The sequence below is a fragment of the Megascapheus bottae genome, chromosome 35 (genome assembly GCF_031878675.1).
Source record: "Megascapheus bottae isolate mThoBot1 chromosome 35, mThoBot2.hap1, whole genome shotgun sequence".
NCBI classification, from domain to species: domain Eukaryota; kingdom Metazoa; phylum Chordata; class Mammalia; order Rodentia; family Geomyidae; genus Megascapheus; species Megascapheus bottae.
In genome coordinates, this window is record NC_143543.1 from 2,367,774 (window position 1) to 2,384,448 (window position 16,675).

At 42.5% G+C, this 16,675-nt stretch overlaps 1 protein-coding gene across 11 annotated transcripts in view; it reads right to left on the bottom strand.

The window, feature by feature from the left end:
• Positions 1–16,675, bottom strand: part of Sox5 (SRY-box transcription factor 5) — a 732,928-nt gene that overhangs the window by 86,145 nt on the left and 630,108 nt on the right. For all 11 annotated transcript variants that reach the window (XM_090324494.1, XM_090324498.1, XM_090324491.1 and 8 more), the window contains one exon: positions 10,993–11,078. In XM_090324494.1, coding sequence (XP_090180620.1) covers positions 10,993–11,078 — 86 coding nt within the window. The remainder of the gene's footprint in view (positions 1–10,992; positions 11,079–16,675) is intronic.

The following is a 16,675-nucleotide window of genomic DNA, read 5'->3' on the forward strand; positions in this document are numbered from 1 at the left end:
GTACCTGGGATTACAAGTATGAGCTAACAGCACCTGATTCCAGCTGCACTTAAGGGAATGCATTAAGTGATACATTTTAGAATCATCTGATGAAGAGGAATAGGCAGAAATGTTACCAAGAAACCCACCTAGAACTGAGATCAGAAAACCTGGCCCTAAGCATCCCACTATGTTAATGTGGCCAATGACAGAAATGTGAAGAGAACTGAAAAGTTTTCCACATTCAATTGGTCACTGCAAAAAAAAAAAAATCCAAAATTCACACTGGAAAAGTGCTTTTTCTAAGAGGCTGCTAAAAGCAAGGAGATACAGAAATAGCAGGGAAAAAAAAAAGAACCAAAAAAAAATTCCAACAACAGCAACTGCAAAGACTGCTTCTTATTGCCTCATTGTCTAAATGTCACTTTTCAGCCACCCCCGGGACCCCCTAGGGGTGTTTAGAACTGTAGAAGCAGCTCCTAACAGGTTTTCCTTCAAAGTGGTGGGGGGAACCCTGAACACTGCAGGGGTCTCACTCTCCTCCATATGGACTTGGAAAAGTCAAGAGAAAATGTTGGCTGCACTTTTTCAGACCTATTTACATATGTTCTTTCATTTGCAGAATATCTCTGGATATAATTTAATTGTTGTTGCGGAATTTTTTTTTTGCTTCTATGAATACATATGCAAATAGATTTCCCTTGCAGCGGTGGCTTCTTAATTGTGTGTGTGTGTGTGTGTGTGTGTGTGTGTGTGTGTGTGTGTGTGTGTGTCTGGCCCTACAGGCTCTCAGGGGCCTAGGGGGAAGGAAAGAACTGTTGCCTTTTAACCTGCAAGAATATTCAGTCATGCAGACAGTTTTGCAAACAGGAAATGGCCCCACCAGTTTTGCGGCTAGAATAAGAAGCCATTCGTGGTTTTTGTTTGTTTGTTTGTTTTTTCTCCCATCCTCTCATCTATGGAAATGACTGTGATGATCTAGAATTTCAAGCAAGTCGGAGGGTATTTGGTAGGTAAAGGTAACTTTTCAAAAAGCCACTTTAAAGAGCCATTGCTTGACTAAAGAGATGTCAAAACAAGATCTAGATGAAATCTAGATTATTTTCTTAGTGATTCCCCCCCACCCCGCCCCGGGATATGTTCAAGTCACTCCCAGAACTCGAGAATTTAAAGCATTTACTTTGGTGCTGTCATAATTAAAAAACCAGGGGAGATTTTGATTTAAAGGAAAAAAAAAAGAGAGAGATGAACTTGTCTACATGCTTACTTTGATATTAGTGTCAAAGAGAAGCGTAAGCCATTTCGCAGGGGTTTCTGCATGATTCTTCACAGCCATGAAACAAGATTCGTTTCAGTTGATATTTTGCATTGTTCATTCTCTTCATATGGTTTTTATCATGGAACGTTTTCTCTGTCCAAAGTGCTGAACATGCTCGTGTGTGATTTCACTTAAAACAAAGTGGGATATTTTAGGTTTTATTCCAAAGCTGTGTGTGTGTGTGTGTGTGTGTGTGTGTGTGTGTGTGTGTGTGTGTCCTATTGGTCTTCCTGAGGTTTGAACTCAGGGCCTGCATACTGTCTCTGAGCTGTTTCACTAGTGCTCTACCACTTGAATCACAGCTTTGCTTCAAGATTTACTTTCATGCCTAGCGTTAACTTTGAACCAATGGTCCTCAGATCTCAGCCTCTTTAGTAGCAAAGATTTCTGGCATTTGGCGTTGCAAAAGTACTTGATAAATTTATAAATGCAGTCCTACTCAAATTTTTAAAGTTTAATTGATACAATAAAAAATACTTGATTGAGTGTTACTTGCTTATTTTGGGGAAAATATGACTGTCCCAGAAGAATTTCAATCTTTTTTCCCTTCTGCTTATCAACTTTTTATTAATTATTGCTTGGAGTCAATATTTTTGGCTTCCTATAGGTAGAACAGGTGGCAGCCATCTTTTGGCCAAGACAAAAACATTATTTATAAAGTGAGAAGGAAGTGGGTAAATATTTCCCTTTAATTTCAAGTCTTAGAAGCCTCACTTTAAAAAAAGAAGAAGAAAAGAACTCAGATTCTACAGTGTAGCTATTACTATTAAAAGATTCATTATCTTCATTAAGTAAAATGCAAATTAGCAGAAAGGAATACGAGAAATAAATGCTAGATGGGAAATTGTTGCCACCATTTGATTTTATTAATGAGAAACAGATGATTCACTGAGCTGATTTCATCTAGTCACAAATGTCCAAAAATGCAGAGTGTAACTTGACTTGGTATAAACAACGATTCTCACTATTAAAGATGGAAATGAAGCTAGATTCGTTGTGTATATAAATAAATCCCTTTCTCTCAAAAGAAGCAACATCTGGCAGGGTGCTGGCAGCTCACGCTTCCAAGCCTAGCTACTCAGGAGACTGAGATCTGAGGATCAAGGTTCAAAGCCAGCCTGGGCAGGCAAGTCCTGGAGACCCTGAGAATCTTACCTCCATTTTAGCAACAAAAGGCCAGAATTAGAGGTATGGCAACACAGGTGGAAAGCTGATCCTGATCAAGAAAACCAAAAGAAAGTATGAGGTCCTGAGTTCAAGTATAATACTAGTATGCGCACACATACACACACACACACACACACACACACACACACACACACAGGAGTAGCATCATGAAAACAGAACACATGTCAAAATTACCTTTGTTCTTAGGATAGTAATTAGAAGCAGAAGAGTAATGTTTTAAAAAGGGAGAGTAAAACGGAAGGAAGTAAATCCAGTATCTGAGTCTGGTGTTTGTTTAGTTACTATTTTGATAAACATATCTTTCTGTTATTTACTGATTAGTTAATGTCATAATAAAGCCATATGAGGTCCAAGGAAAGCCTTTCCTATATTCTATATTGTTATGCATACTTGTACAAACATAAATATTAGATAAGAATAATTGGTCACTATAATCTTGGGTTGTTTGTTCATAAATTGGGATGTCTTCAAAGGAATTAGAGACTAATAGTAAGTGCTAATACATTCTACATGCAGCACCTCACGGGTAGAATAAAGAATAGCAAACGCAGTGATAAACTAGCAATGTCTTATACATTAAGGTCTTCAAATAAGACCTGTATCCACAGTGTCCACGTGATTAAATTAGTATGATTTTTCTCCAAAAAGAAATCATGTACTTTTAGTTTCATTTGCAAAATTTTATAGGAGGCTGCAATCTGAGGATCGCAGTTCAAAGCTAGACTGAACCCTAGCCTTGAACACAAAGTTTAGGGTACACACACACACCTGCTGTTTGCTAAGGGTGCTTTTGTGTATTTGAGATATTATTAAATAACATCAATGACACACTCACACCAAGAAGACCTCATGCATACTTTGGGGGAAGTATGCATTGATCCTTAAGAAATTCCTACGTGCTTGAAGAGGGCCAACAGAATAGGAGGAGACCAGAACAGGATGCTAGAAACACCATGGATTCTGGTGGTTTAAATACGTTGGTTAGTTAGGACTCAGTTAGATGACAGGTATTCCAGTGAATACATGAAGAGAGTGAGTTAGCATTCCATCCCAAGCAAAGAGCTTTTCTGGCAAAAGAAAATAGCTATTCTAAAACTCTATGTCAAGAGTATATCTTGGGAAGTCAAGGATAAGAAAACCACCAGTTGGAATAGATTAAGAGAATGTGAACCTAAAATGTTTTTTTTAATAAATAATCCTTATAAACTCTCTGGTGTAAAATTCATCATGTTAGGCATATAGTTTCTTCTAGTTTATGATAGCTTATTATAAAATCTTTTAACATGACCTTACTGAATTGAATTCAAATGACTGTCTTTTTCTAATTCAAGGAGACAGTGATACCTTTTATTTTTTTAAATTTCTGCTATTGTCTCTTTGAAATAGATGGAGATGAATTTATATAGGAAACAAATCATTCCTAATGAACTTAATTTCATCATTACATACTAGGATAGCTATCTGAAAAAAATAGACACATGATTTATGGAAAGTATAATGCTAAAATTCCTTCTTTACCCTCTCTCTTAACACATTTTTATTGAGCTCATAAAAATATTACGAGCATTTGGATACATACAAATGGTGGCAAGCGGCTGGCTCTTCTACCTAGCAGAAGGCAAAATGAAGGATTTAAAATATATTCTTGTCTGAAACTGGTGGCTCACACCTATAATCCCAGCCACTCTGGAACTGAGAGCTAACGATCATGGTTCAAAGCAAGACTATACAGCAAAGTCCATGAAAGATTCTTATCTCCAATTAAACACCAAACATCTGGAAGTGGAGCTGTGCTAGCCTTGAGGGAAAAAGCTCATTAACAGTGCCCAGGCCTAGAACTGACACACACATACACAAATACATAAACAACCAAACAGCAATAAACCATACTCTTCAAGTGTCATAAGAAGGAAATATTGTATGTTCCTGAAACCTCTGCATTAATCTAGAGAAAACGGATGTCTTCACATGGGACAGTAGAGGTCAGGAGGTATTAAATTAAGACCAGAAACCACTGCTTACAAAGATCTAACAGGGATGGGCCAGTAGCTCACAGTTTTAAGGTGGGAGACTCTTATCTCCAATAAACCACCAGTAAACCAGAACTGGAGCTGTGGTTCAAAGTGGAAGAGCGCTAGCCTTTAGCAAAAAGCTCAGGGACAGTGACCAGGCCCTGAGTTCAAGCCCCAGGACTGGCACTGGAAATCAAAAAGGATAGAAAACCAAGTATAGGAACTGTTGTGCTAATTTAGGGGAAGTAGGGTGACAGCTAGTACTGAAGTTTGTCCAGCTTCCATGCATCGGTAGTGTTCAGCTCTTGAGACTTCTATTGCACCCTACTTTTTACTGGTCATTTTGGAATTGGAGGTTAGCAAACGTTTCTGGCCTCAAATCTTGATCCTCTCAAGTCTCATCCCCGTAAGTACCTAACCTTTACAAGCATGTGTCACCAGTACTTAGTGGAAGTGGATTCTTAATGTGTTTATTAGGTGGAGCAAACAGATAGTTTATGAGTAGATGCAAGAAAGAGAGCAAAACTAGATCGAGAAATAGATGAAATGAAACAACCCACAATGAACAGCAAATGAGCAGTCCAAGGCTGGAAAAACAAAACCTACCATTCTGATCTCACTTATAGGCTTCATAAACATCTATTTTTTTGTGATACTGAACAACTACTCGTCTATGTGGATGTGAAGTTTGGAAAAGATTTGAAAGGCATACAAGACAAAGGCAAATCTGTTTTATAACAAATAAATAGTGTTTTGCATAACATGTTAATGTGTCATAGTTATGTATGTAATATATAATTACATATAGTCTAGACTGTCATTTTTCTCTAAAAATAAAACATTTGAATACTTTCAAGTATTTCTACTGTACCTGAAAGTATACACAGTAAGTTGAATTTTTATATGAAGTATATATGTATAGATATTTATTATATGCTAAGGATTTCCAAGGAAATATAGTAGGAGGGAATATAAATAAAGTTTCATTTATACCGGGTCATTTTGCTTGTGTTTGAAAATAATTATACTTCTCTCTGTTCTTTCTTTAATAAAGGTTCTGATTTCATTTTTCATAAGACTACGCAAGTGTGAAGAATCGTAAGCCAAGAGTTATTTCAAAAGAAAACAGAAATGGCAGGTAATCAGTCGATTGGGAGTAGAAATATATTTAAGGTGTCTTGCATGAGATCTACAGGTTCAAAGAAGTTCTTGAATTAATGCATATTTCTGAATAAAGGTAATGGTAAATTCAGAGTGTAAAGTAGACACCTGCCATTTTAATTCCCGCTGCTCTTTTTTATTACCACAAAAAACACAGAGTATTTGTATTAGTGCCAGTTAATCAGCATTATTGTTATAATTTGATTAGCCAGCTACCGAGTTAGTAAAAAGGGGTAAGGGCTCCAAAGTTTAAAATAATATCTCCTGTATTTGAAGAAATACCTTTATTTGCTCAAAAACCATAGAGTTGTGGCTCTGTTCCAGCTTCCTTCTTGACAAAAGGAGATATTAATGCATACCACTAGATGTTGCAGTAAGAATAAAAATAAATTAATCCTTGTAAAAATTACCAGATTGGGCCCAGAGTTTGGCCTAGTGGTAGAGTGCTTGCCTAGCATGCATGAAGACCTGGGTTTGATTCCTCGGTTCCACATACATAGAAAAAAGCCAGAAGTGGAGCTGTGGCTCAAGTGGTAGAGCTCTAGCCTTGAGAAAGTCCAAGGAAAGTGCTCAGGCCCTGAGGTCAAGCCCAGGACTGACAAAAAAAAAGGCAGAAATGGTGCTGTGGTTCAAGTGGTAGAGCTCTAGTCTTGAGAAAAACCCAAGGACAGTGCTCAGGCCCTGAGTTCAAGGCCCAAGTCTGGCCAAAAAAAAAATCTGTTTCCCCCACTATGATCTTCACCCTTCTGCGAGGATCCATTTGAGCTATTGCTTTTTCTTTGCCATGGCTATTTTAATTATTCTCCCAATTGGTGCCTGGATTGTATACCTTCTGAGCTAACCATTCTCTAAGGGAAACACAGGATTAAGCAAGTAAGTAAAGAAGCCAGGCAAAATATACTCTGCAGTGATCCTAAAGATCCAAGCACTCTGTCTCTTGTGTGGCCTCTCTTTTCCTCCCTGCCCTTGCTCCGACACTATATAATATAAATGCGATTATGTGTGGTCATGGCAAACATGGGAAGAGAAGAGAGAGAAAAGGAGGGACAGGCTTTGGCTTTGTGGTAGCATTGAGGTCTTTTTCTTAAACCAAGTGAGGAGGTAGCACCTATAAACCAGGAGAAAAGCCAGGAGAAAAATAACGGGGAGAAATATACTGTTTTTCCACTGGTGGTGGTGGAAGTGTCCTTAAGGAAACTTGATAGGCCATCATTTGAAGTATAGGAAGCTACAAGCACAGCCATCCCTGATCTGTCTTCTGGAGGGTTCTAAAGCTGGGGGGATTGGTGCAGAGACTGCAAAGCTTGCCCCAGCCGCTGGCTCACACCTGACACTCTCCACCCAAAAGCCTGCAGTGGAGCTGTGGTTCAAGTGGTGGAGGCCCAGGGAAGATGGTGAGGATGGAGCTCACAGGCTCTTCCACCCGAGCCCTCTGGCCCACCGTGGGGATGGCCTGGACATGAGAGGACCCCCAGCCTGGGCCTCGGACAGGCCCAGGCCCTGCTCCCTGCCCTCTACCTCTGCACAACTCACTGGTCTCTTTCCAAGGGGAGGAAGGAGAGGAGGTTAAAAGTCGCACGGGGTCCAGATCTATCATCATCATCATCATCATCATCATCATCACCATCATCATCATCATCATCACCATCATCATCATCACCATCACCACCATCATCACCATCATCATCACCATCATCATCATCTTCATCACCATCATCATCATCATCACCATCACCATCACCATCATCACCATCATCACCATCACCATCATCATCATCATTATCACATCATCATCATCATCATCATCATCATCACCATCACCATCATCATCATCACCATCACCATCATCATCATCATCACCATCATCATCATCATCATCACCATCACCATCATCATCATCATCATCACCATCATCATATTCCTCTTCCTCCTCCTCCTCCTCATCATCACCACCACCACCACCATCCTTTATTCCCGTGCCAGTCCCGGTGTCTGGACTCAGGACTCAGTGCTCTCTGATTAGTTAGCTGTTCTGCCCAAGGCCACAGCCGCACCCCTGGTGTTGGTTTTCTGGCTCTCTCAGGTGTGCACGCGTGAGTGTATGCGTGTGTGAGCATGTATGATTGTGAATGTGTATGTGTGAGTATATGTGTGCCTGTGTGTACGCACGCCTGTGTGTATGTACGTGTGTGAGCGCGTGTGCATGCATGTGTGTATGCATGTGCGTTGTATGTGCATGTGCGCGCAGGCGTGTTTATGCATGTGTATGTGTGTGCGTGAGTGCATGTACACATGTGCATGCATGTGCATGTGTATGCGTGTGTCTGTGTCTATGTGCGCAGATGTGTATGCATGTGTGTGCGCACATGTGAGTGTGCGCACGTGTGAGTGTGCGCATGCGCGTGCGCGGGTCTCCGCTGGGTTTTGCTGCGGTCATCTCACAGTTCTGGGGAGAATGAAGCAGGCGCGGTTCCCTGGGGTCAGCCCCGCCTGCCCCCATGCCACGCCACGCCCCCCAGATGACGCCACGCCCCCACGCCATGCCACCACGCCATGCCCCCACGCCATGCCCCGACACCTCATCACGCCCCCACGCCAAGCCACGTCCCCACGCCAAGCCACGCCCCCACGCCCGGCCCCCCCACGCCAAGCCACGCCCCCACGCCAAGCCACGCCCCCACGCTCGGCCCCACCACCACACCACGCCCCCCCACGCCAAGCCACGCCCCCACGCCACGCGACGCCTGGCCCCCACACCAAACCAGGCCCCCACGCCACGCTCCCCATGCCACACCTGGCCCCCCACGCCACGCCACGCCTGCCCCACTTACTCCGCCATGATGCCTACATCCTCCGCTCACAGCGGCTTCCGGCCCTCACTTCCGGCCTGGCCTCCCCGCGTTTCCGGTCTCTCCCCACTTCCGGTCTGCACTCACTCGGGGCTGACCTCACTTCCGGCCTCCCCTCCCCTTCCGCCGGGCCTCAGCTCCTGCCTGCCCCCACCTCCCTCCCAGCCTCACTTCCGGCCTGGCCTCATGCTGGCCTCCCGCGTTTCCGGTCTGTCCCCCCTTCCGGGTTCTGCCATCACCGCCAGCCTGCTCTCACCCCTGTCTTCCAGGACCTCGCCCAGGCCCAGATCCACACTCAGACCCACATCCAGGTCCAGGCCCACGCCCAGGTCCAGGTCCACACCCAGGTCCACACCCAGGTCCATACCCAGGTCCATACCCAGGCCCAGGTCCACACCCACATCCAGGCCCAGGTCCAGGCCCAGGCCCACGCCCAGGCTCAGGCCCAGGGCAAGGCCCAGGGCAAGGCCCACACTCAGACCCAGGTCCACATCCAGACCCACACCCAGACCCACACCCAGGCCCTCGCCCAGGCCCAGGCCCACACCCACATCCAGGCCCAGGTCCAGGCCCAGGCCCAGGGCAAGGCCCAGGGTAAGGCCCACACTCAGACCCAGGTCCACACCCAGGCCCAGGCCCTGGCCCAGATCCACACCCAGGTCCATGCCCAGGTCCACGCCCATGCCCAGCCCACGCCCAGGCCCAGGGCAAAGCCCACACCCAGGTCCACACCCAGACCCACACCCTGACCTACACCCAGGCTCAGGCCCAGGCCCAGGACCCACACCCAGACCAGGCCCACACCCAGACCCACGCCCACACCCAGGCCCACGCCCAGACCCAGGTCCACACCCAGGCTCAGGCCCACACCCAGGTCCACACCCAAGCCCACGCCCAGACCCACACCCAGACCTACACCCAGGCTCAGGACCAGGTCCAGGCCCAGGGCAAGGCCCAGGCCCACGCCCACACCCAGGTCCACACCCAGGTCCACACCCAGGCCCACACCCAGGCCCATGCCCAGACCCACACCCAGGCGCAGGATCACGCCCAGGCCCAGGCCCACACCCAGGCCCACACCCAGGCCCCACACCCAGACCCAGGTCCACACCCAGGCTCAGGCCCACACCCAGGCTCAGGACCCCATCCAGGCCCTGCGTGCACCTGGCTGGACACCATCACACCACACTCTTTCTCACAGCCATGTGGTCTTGTGCTTCTGGGAATGCAATTTAATTTTCCCCGTCTGGCTTTTCAGGCAGCCCAGTGTCCCGGGGTTTTCAGAACAAGGAGGATAGAAAACCCTCTCACTGGAAGGAGGAACCTGAGTATCAGATTATCTTCCATGCCCATCTAGTGCCTCACGAGCAAGGCTCCGTCTGTAATAACAACTAGGGACTGTATTCTGTGGTGCACGTCAGATGATGAAACCCACTTGACGGTGATGTGATTGAGTTCTCTTTACAACCCCAGACATCGTTCCTGAGAGGATCTAGGTGTCAGGTAAGTCGTTGCTTGCATTCTAGAATGTGTATATATATATATTTTCCAGGTCTTCAGAGGTCTTAGAAGGTATAGGGATACACACACACATATTTATTACATATAAATATATGAGAATATATTATGTATATTTTATACATATTAATATATGCAAATATGTTATATATATATAATATATATATATTTCCCCGAGGGTAGCTCACACTTTTGCCCAGGGCTAACCCTGTATTACCACAATCCTCCTTGCTCAGCCTCAGATATCACTGGGATTACAAACATGTCTCAATATACCTGGCTTATTTGTTTAGATAGTGTCTCATTTAAATATATATATATGTATATATATTTGCCATTGGCTTGGCTTAGAACTGCAATCCTGATATCATTGCATCTGGGATTACAGGTATGAAATACCTGCTCCCTACCTTTAAAAAAAAAAAGAGTGGTAATTGCAAGGTTTGTGATCACATTCTGCTCTTTTTAGCCACTTCTTTGTTTGGTTGCTCAATGGGAGTTGACATTCACGGGAGACGCTGATGACACGAGCATCCTGAACAATTTCAAATCAAATCTGTGTTAAGTTGCTCTGTTCCAAGCGTGTGTTTGAATACCTTGTTCAGTGCTGCGGTTGTTATTTTGATCAGGTTAGGGGAAGTCCCATGAGGAAGGCCAAGCCACCAAGTAAATCAAAGCGAAATTATAGCTCACTTTCTTAACTCACAGCAGGCAATTAACAAAAAGAAATGACAGTAAATTCTCTTTAACAGAATGCTAGAGGCAGGGAGGGGGAAAGCGGAAAGGAATCAACCTCTCTCCACCAAAAGTTGATCAAGGCTAACTACAACGACAATAACAATGGAAAATAATGTGGGCCAAGCCACCGATCTCCCCTGGTTTGGGTTTCATTTTGCTTTTTCCAGGATAATGGCTCTTTCCTGTGTTTACTTAACCTCTGGCAGGGTTGTATTGTCGCCTCACTTACCTGCAGTTGAAGTGGACCTAGGCCAGGGGTCGCTGCAGCTGCTGCTGCCATCGTGGTAGGGACCAGTTGAATTGGGTAGGGGTCACCTGAGTAAGAGAATAATAGAAAGCATCAGTACCTTTTTATCTCCTCTCCACCTGCAAATTAAACTCACGCATCCACTCTTTCCAAAAGCCTCCTTTTGTACATCTGGCTGAGGCGAATAAAAAGCTCCATTGTGAAGCTGTTCCCTAACACTGCACAATTCTGGCGGGGAGACTAACTTGAATAAAAGGCACAAGCAATTAAGGCATGCAACCTCATCTTTTTTTTTTTTTCTGATGTATTTAGAAAAATGGGGGGAAGGAGAAAATGCTCACTGATCAGAGGGCTGTAGTTTAACACACACACACATACACACACACACACCCCTGACAATCTCCATCTCAGCATAGCAAATACTTGGCAAACTGATTGAGTGATTGTGAAAGAACTTCACAAAACTTATTTTTGTTTTAACAAACCAAAACCCCAACGGTTTGAGCCAAGCAGCAGCTTCTCTTTGGAAAGCCATGCGATTGCCTTGATTCAAATAACCTTTCTACTGTTTTGTCAACACATTTATAGTGAAGAAAATATTTTGTGCGTGTGCCCAGGCATCTGTTTCTAATGCCGATGGTTCAAGCTACTCAGGAGGCTGAGAATCACAGTTTAAAGCACGCACAGGCAGGAGAGTTCATAAGATTCTCATCTCCAATTAACCAGCAAAAAGGTGGGAGTGGAGGTGTGGGTAAAAACTATGAAGATATTAGTTTATGTCCGTTTACCAGTTTATAACCTATAAAAAAAAACAGACACCCTGAAAGATGGACACCCAGAGTTTCCGTGCAGATTTCAATGTAAGTTTTTCTTTCATTTCATAAGCACGTAGTCTGTCCAACAGCATGTAGCTCTTTGAACTGTATTAAGTAATCTAAACATTCTCCTCAGGTTAAAGCAAACTACAAGGTAGATTTTTAAACTGATTGTGTAAGATCACTTAGGTTAGAGGTTAGAGAGTGTGAGCACGTGGTAAATAGTTGCAGACATGTATGATAGGGTCCAGGGGCAGACTGCATTGGTGACAACAAGAGGAAGATTCCTGTGCTATTTAAGAGGAACGATGGCAGAACATGGCAATAGTTCTCATGGTAATTCAAGAATGTCTTCACTGTAGTTTTACAAAGATACCCCGGGAAAAGATCAGGATCTCACATCTACAGCCAGAGAGGTGATGAGGGGACCGGAAAAGAAGTGTCTGACATTCCACAAAGCAAATCAGAGCGAGGTAGAAAGGAGGGGGATCAGATTGAGGAATGTGGATCTATCTCACTTTCCAAAGTTAGAGTCTTGAAAAACAGCTCCCATATTCTCCAGGAATTTCTATGGAGTTTCAGAGACTACCCTAAATCTTCTGCTCGGTGGAGGTGAGAGGATGGGTTGGAGGGGGAGAGGGCACCTTGATAGAATGCAAAGGCTATTTTGTAATTCCTCTCTGCTGGAAGACAGGCTGGGGAGAATAACTTTTCCCTATGTAGAAGATAAATTTGAATCAGAGTTTACTTTTGAGATTAGGCTCTGTATTCTCTGGTGCTTGCTCTTCCCCCACCCCATGCCACAATGGGGCAAGCACCTTGGTGGTTGTGCACAGTCCCCAGTAGCCAGAAAATAAAAAATAGAAACCTATATCTTTGGTTGATACTGAGCAAAGACACAAGGTCTGTCTGATGCCACTAAGCTTTGGGACAGTCTGTTCAATAAGGAGGTAGAGAGCTTCTGAGAAATTCTCAGGTGAACCACTTGCACAAGAATGGCTAAAATGAGAAACTCCAAAAGTGGTACCGACTAGAGGATGGCAGAATGGGAAAAGTTCATTGAAAAGGTCAAAAGAAGGAGAGATAGGAAGGGTGGGTGAATGGAACCAGGGAAACTGAGGGGATGGGTTGAGTTGGGAGAATGAAGGAAGGGTGACATGGGTGAGGATGTCAGCCTGGATGTCAGCATGTCAGATCTGAGGATCTTGGTTAGAAACCAAGCCCCACAACCAACCGCCCCCCCAAAAAAATCCAAACTAAAACTAAAACCAAAAATCAACCATGCATTGTATTCACAGATTTAGATACTGAATTGAAGTTAGTCTGAACAAGTACTGAAAGGTTATCTTTTTTTTTTTTAGAATAAAAAAGTAAATAATATGCTTGCATGCTAATGAGGAAGATTCAATTTTCACAGGGGGATAAACTAGGATATGGAAGATAGACGATAACTCATGTCATATGATAAGGATTTTGCTTAAATTTTGGTAATGTTAGTTATTTAATCTATAAAACTGATTATTTGAAAGGGAAGTTTAAAAGCTTGGATTTATAATTTTACAATCTGCTTAACATAGCAAATACTATTACATTATGATGGTGAGAAGTGATAATTTAGGTGCTTAAATGGTGTAATTCATTTGTATTCCCCATTTAATGATCATAATCTTAAAATTAACTACAGCACAAGTGCAGTGGCTGTGATACTCTTTGGAGTGATAATTTATTTTATATAATTTGCTTCCCTGGCTGTAAATTAATCAATTAATGAGCACTTACAACATCTACCATGTGACAAGAACTCTGCTGGATGCTACAGGAGGCAGAAAACAGGGACAGAAAACAAATCTTAGTCTTTCTCTCCTGTACGCCTCTCCACTCCAAACCAAGGCTGATGAGAATCTCAATGAAAATTAAAATGCTACAGGCCTGATTTCCTGGATTTATTATTTAGTGAATAGCTCAAGAAGGCCTTGATGACTCAAAAGTAGAGGGGAAGAAACTGATTATCTACTTTTTGTCTTTGTCTGTCTGTTTGCCTATCTATCTATCTATCTATCTGTCTGGAATGCAGCTTGAACTTGGATCGTCATGCATGCTCTCCCTTGGCTTTTTAGTTCAGGCACTCTACCACTTGAGCCACACCTCCAGTTCTATTTTTTTTGTTGTTGTTAGTTAACTGTGGATAAGAGTCTGAGGGGTTGAAGCTTGATCCTCAGAACTCAGCCTCTTGGTTATTACAGGTGTGAACAAACATCACCCAATGAGAATGGTTTCAGTTAGTACAAATGGGTAAAAAAAAAAAGAGGTGAAAAAGGGAAACAGATGGTTTAGCTAAGAGGTGATGCCCTAAAACCAGAAGCAAGAGTTGAGAAATTGTCCACAATTCAGTCTACAGGACATGTGAATACACAAACGCAAAGACATTAAAGGAAGTCTTAATAAGGTGAAGTGTTATGTGGAAGTCTTGTGCAGGGACCCAAACTCACTCCTAAGTTAGAACTTAGAGTAAAACTCTCACAAAGGTGTTTTGAGAATATTTTACAGTACTATAATGCATGAATGAATAAGATGTATAACACTCGAGTTAAAATCTAGATTGTGCATGCTATTTTTATAATGCACATATTGGAATCTTCTGGGTTTTTAATCTCTTACATTCATGAGTGTATATCAATGAAATGATCAATAGTTTTTTCTTTGGATGTGCACATGTATGTTAATAACTATTTTTTTACCCTCAGGTCACATTTTTATATATGTGTGTGTGTATGTGTGTGCATGTATCTATATCTGCGACATGTCTCCACACCTGTGTGAGACATGTATAAAAGGTAAATATTTTATAGGTGTGCATAGACTGAGATATGCCTTCTATGGTGGGTGTTGAAAATCTATTCTGTGCTGTCAGAATGGGAATATTTGGGGAATGGCTAGTAAAGAGGCAAACAAAGTAAAACCCAGTTACATCACTATCCTTAATCAGATATGACTGGTGTTCTTATAAAAGAAAGAGAAACATGGGCCAGGAGTTTGGCCTAGTGGTACAGTGCTTGCCTCGCATGCACGAAGACCCAGGTTCGATTCCTCGGTACCACATACATAGAAAAAAGTCAGAAATGGTGCTGAGGCTCAAGTGGTAGAGCTCTAGCCTTGAGAAAGCCCAAGGACAGTGCTCAGGCCCTGAGCTCAAGCCCAAGACTGGCCAAAAAAAAAAAAAAGAAAGAAAGAGAAATATACAAATAGACAACCTTAGCATTCTAGAGACTAAGAAACAGAAGCAGTCCTCATCAACATTTTAGTTTCATGGTTCTAGCTTCTAAAACTGAGTGAAATTTTGCTGTTTAAGCCAATTCACCTACTTATCAATGCTGTTTTTTTTTTCTTGGTCAGGGGCTTGAACTCAGGGCCTGTAATTGGCCCTGAGCCCTTTAGCTCAAACTAGCACTCCACCACTTTGAACTAAAGCTCCATTTCTGGTTTTCTGTTGGTACGTTGGAGATAAGAGTTTCATGGACTTTCCTGCCTAGGCTGGCTTTGAACCTGTGATCCTCAGATCTCAGCCTCCTGAGTAGCTAGGATGACAGAACTGAGCCACAAATGTCAATGGGATTTGTAGTTAAATGAATTGGACACAAGAAAAAAGTATGAAAGTGGAGCCTGTTCTGATAGTTCTCCTAGGCTGCTGAGATTTAGGAACCATGTTTGAAGCCAGTCCAGGGAAGGAAAGTTTGTGAGACTCTCCAAATAATCACCAGAAAAGCTGGGAGTAAATGTGTGGATCAAGTGGCAGAACGTTAGCCTTACACATATAAAAGCTTACGGGCAGGCTCTGAGTTCAATCCCTAGCATTGAACACTAAACCAAAAACACCCACCAAAAGTATAAGAGTCGAAATTAGGAAGATGGCTACAGCAATTATATGTCCTTAATTGCACTGAGTTTTTAAAACATAAATCTATACTCTTAGCCAAGATACCAAAATTTTTCAAAAGATTTGCCTCTAAGAAACCAACAATATTATCACACCCTAGCCACAAGTTCACATGACTTAAAGCAAGTTTACTTTGTTATTAATTTCTCAGGCCCAGGATATTCAGATTTAGTTTGGTTGAAATCTATCCCAAGTTCTGAAGAAAGCAAAAATAAAACACCTGAAAATTTCCCATGTAACAATATGCCAATTCTTAGTAAAAAGAAATTCAAAATATATAGCAAGAAGAAGTGTTTTTTCTAAAATAATATTCACAAGACTTTGGAAAGAAAGGCAGAGCTAGCTCTTGAAATTTCTCTTTTGAATTTCTCTTTTTGCAAAAAAGAAGAGAAAGAGGTCATTCTTTAAATAAATGCTATCCCAAATATCGACCATCCCTTAATTAAATGTTCTAAGAAAATATTATAACAGGTTTGTTTTGTAAATAACACATGGGGTACTTACTTAGTTAAAAAAATCAGTAATGGAAAATTCTGACTTTTAAAAGTTCAATCATGTGTAAGTTAATTCAAATTGACTTTGAACTACTTAAATGCAATTTCTTGTAGTCTTTCCTAGGTTTTAACCATTTGGACATTTTTTCCTTAAGCTTTTCCAAGGTAATTTGCTCCTTACGTTGAGGCCAAACTTGGAAAATTCTAGTCCAAAACTGAAAATCTTTCATAAAACTAAAAAGCAAACACCAAAGTTTGTTAGTCAATTATCTTCAGAATACAACCAAGCCGACACTAAATCTGTGGATACTAAAAATATACGTGGTATTTACCAGCAAAAAGCAGGGTTATTTCCTATATCACAAGCATAGATATTTTAATATCTTTTTTTCTAGGTGTATTATGAAAGATTCATAATACAA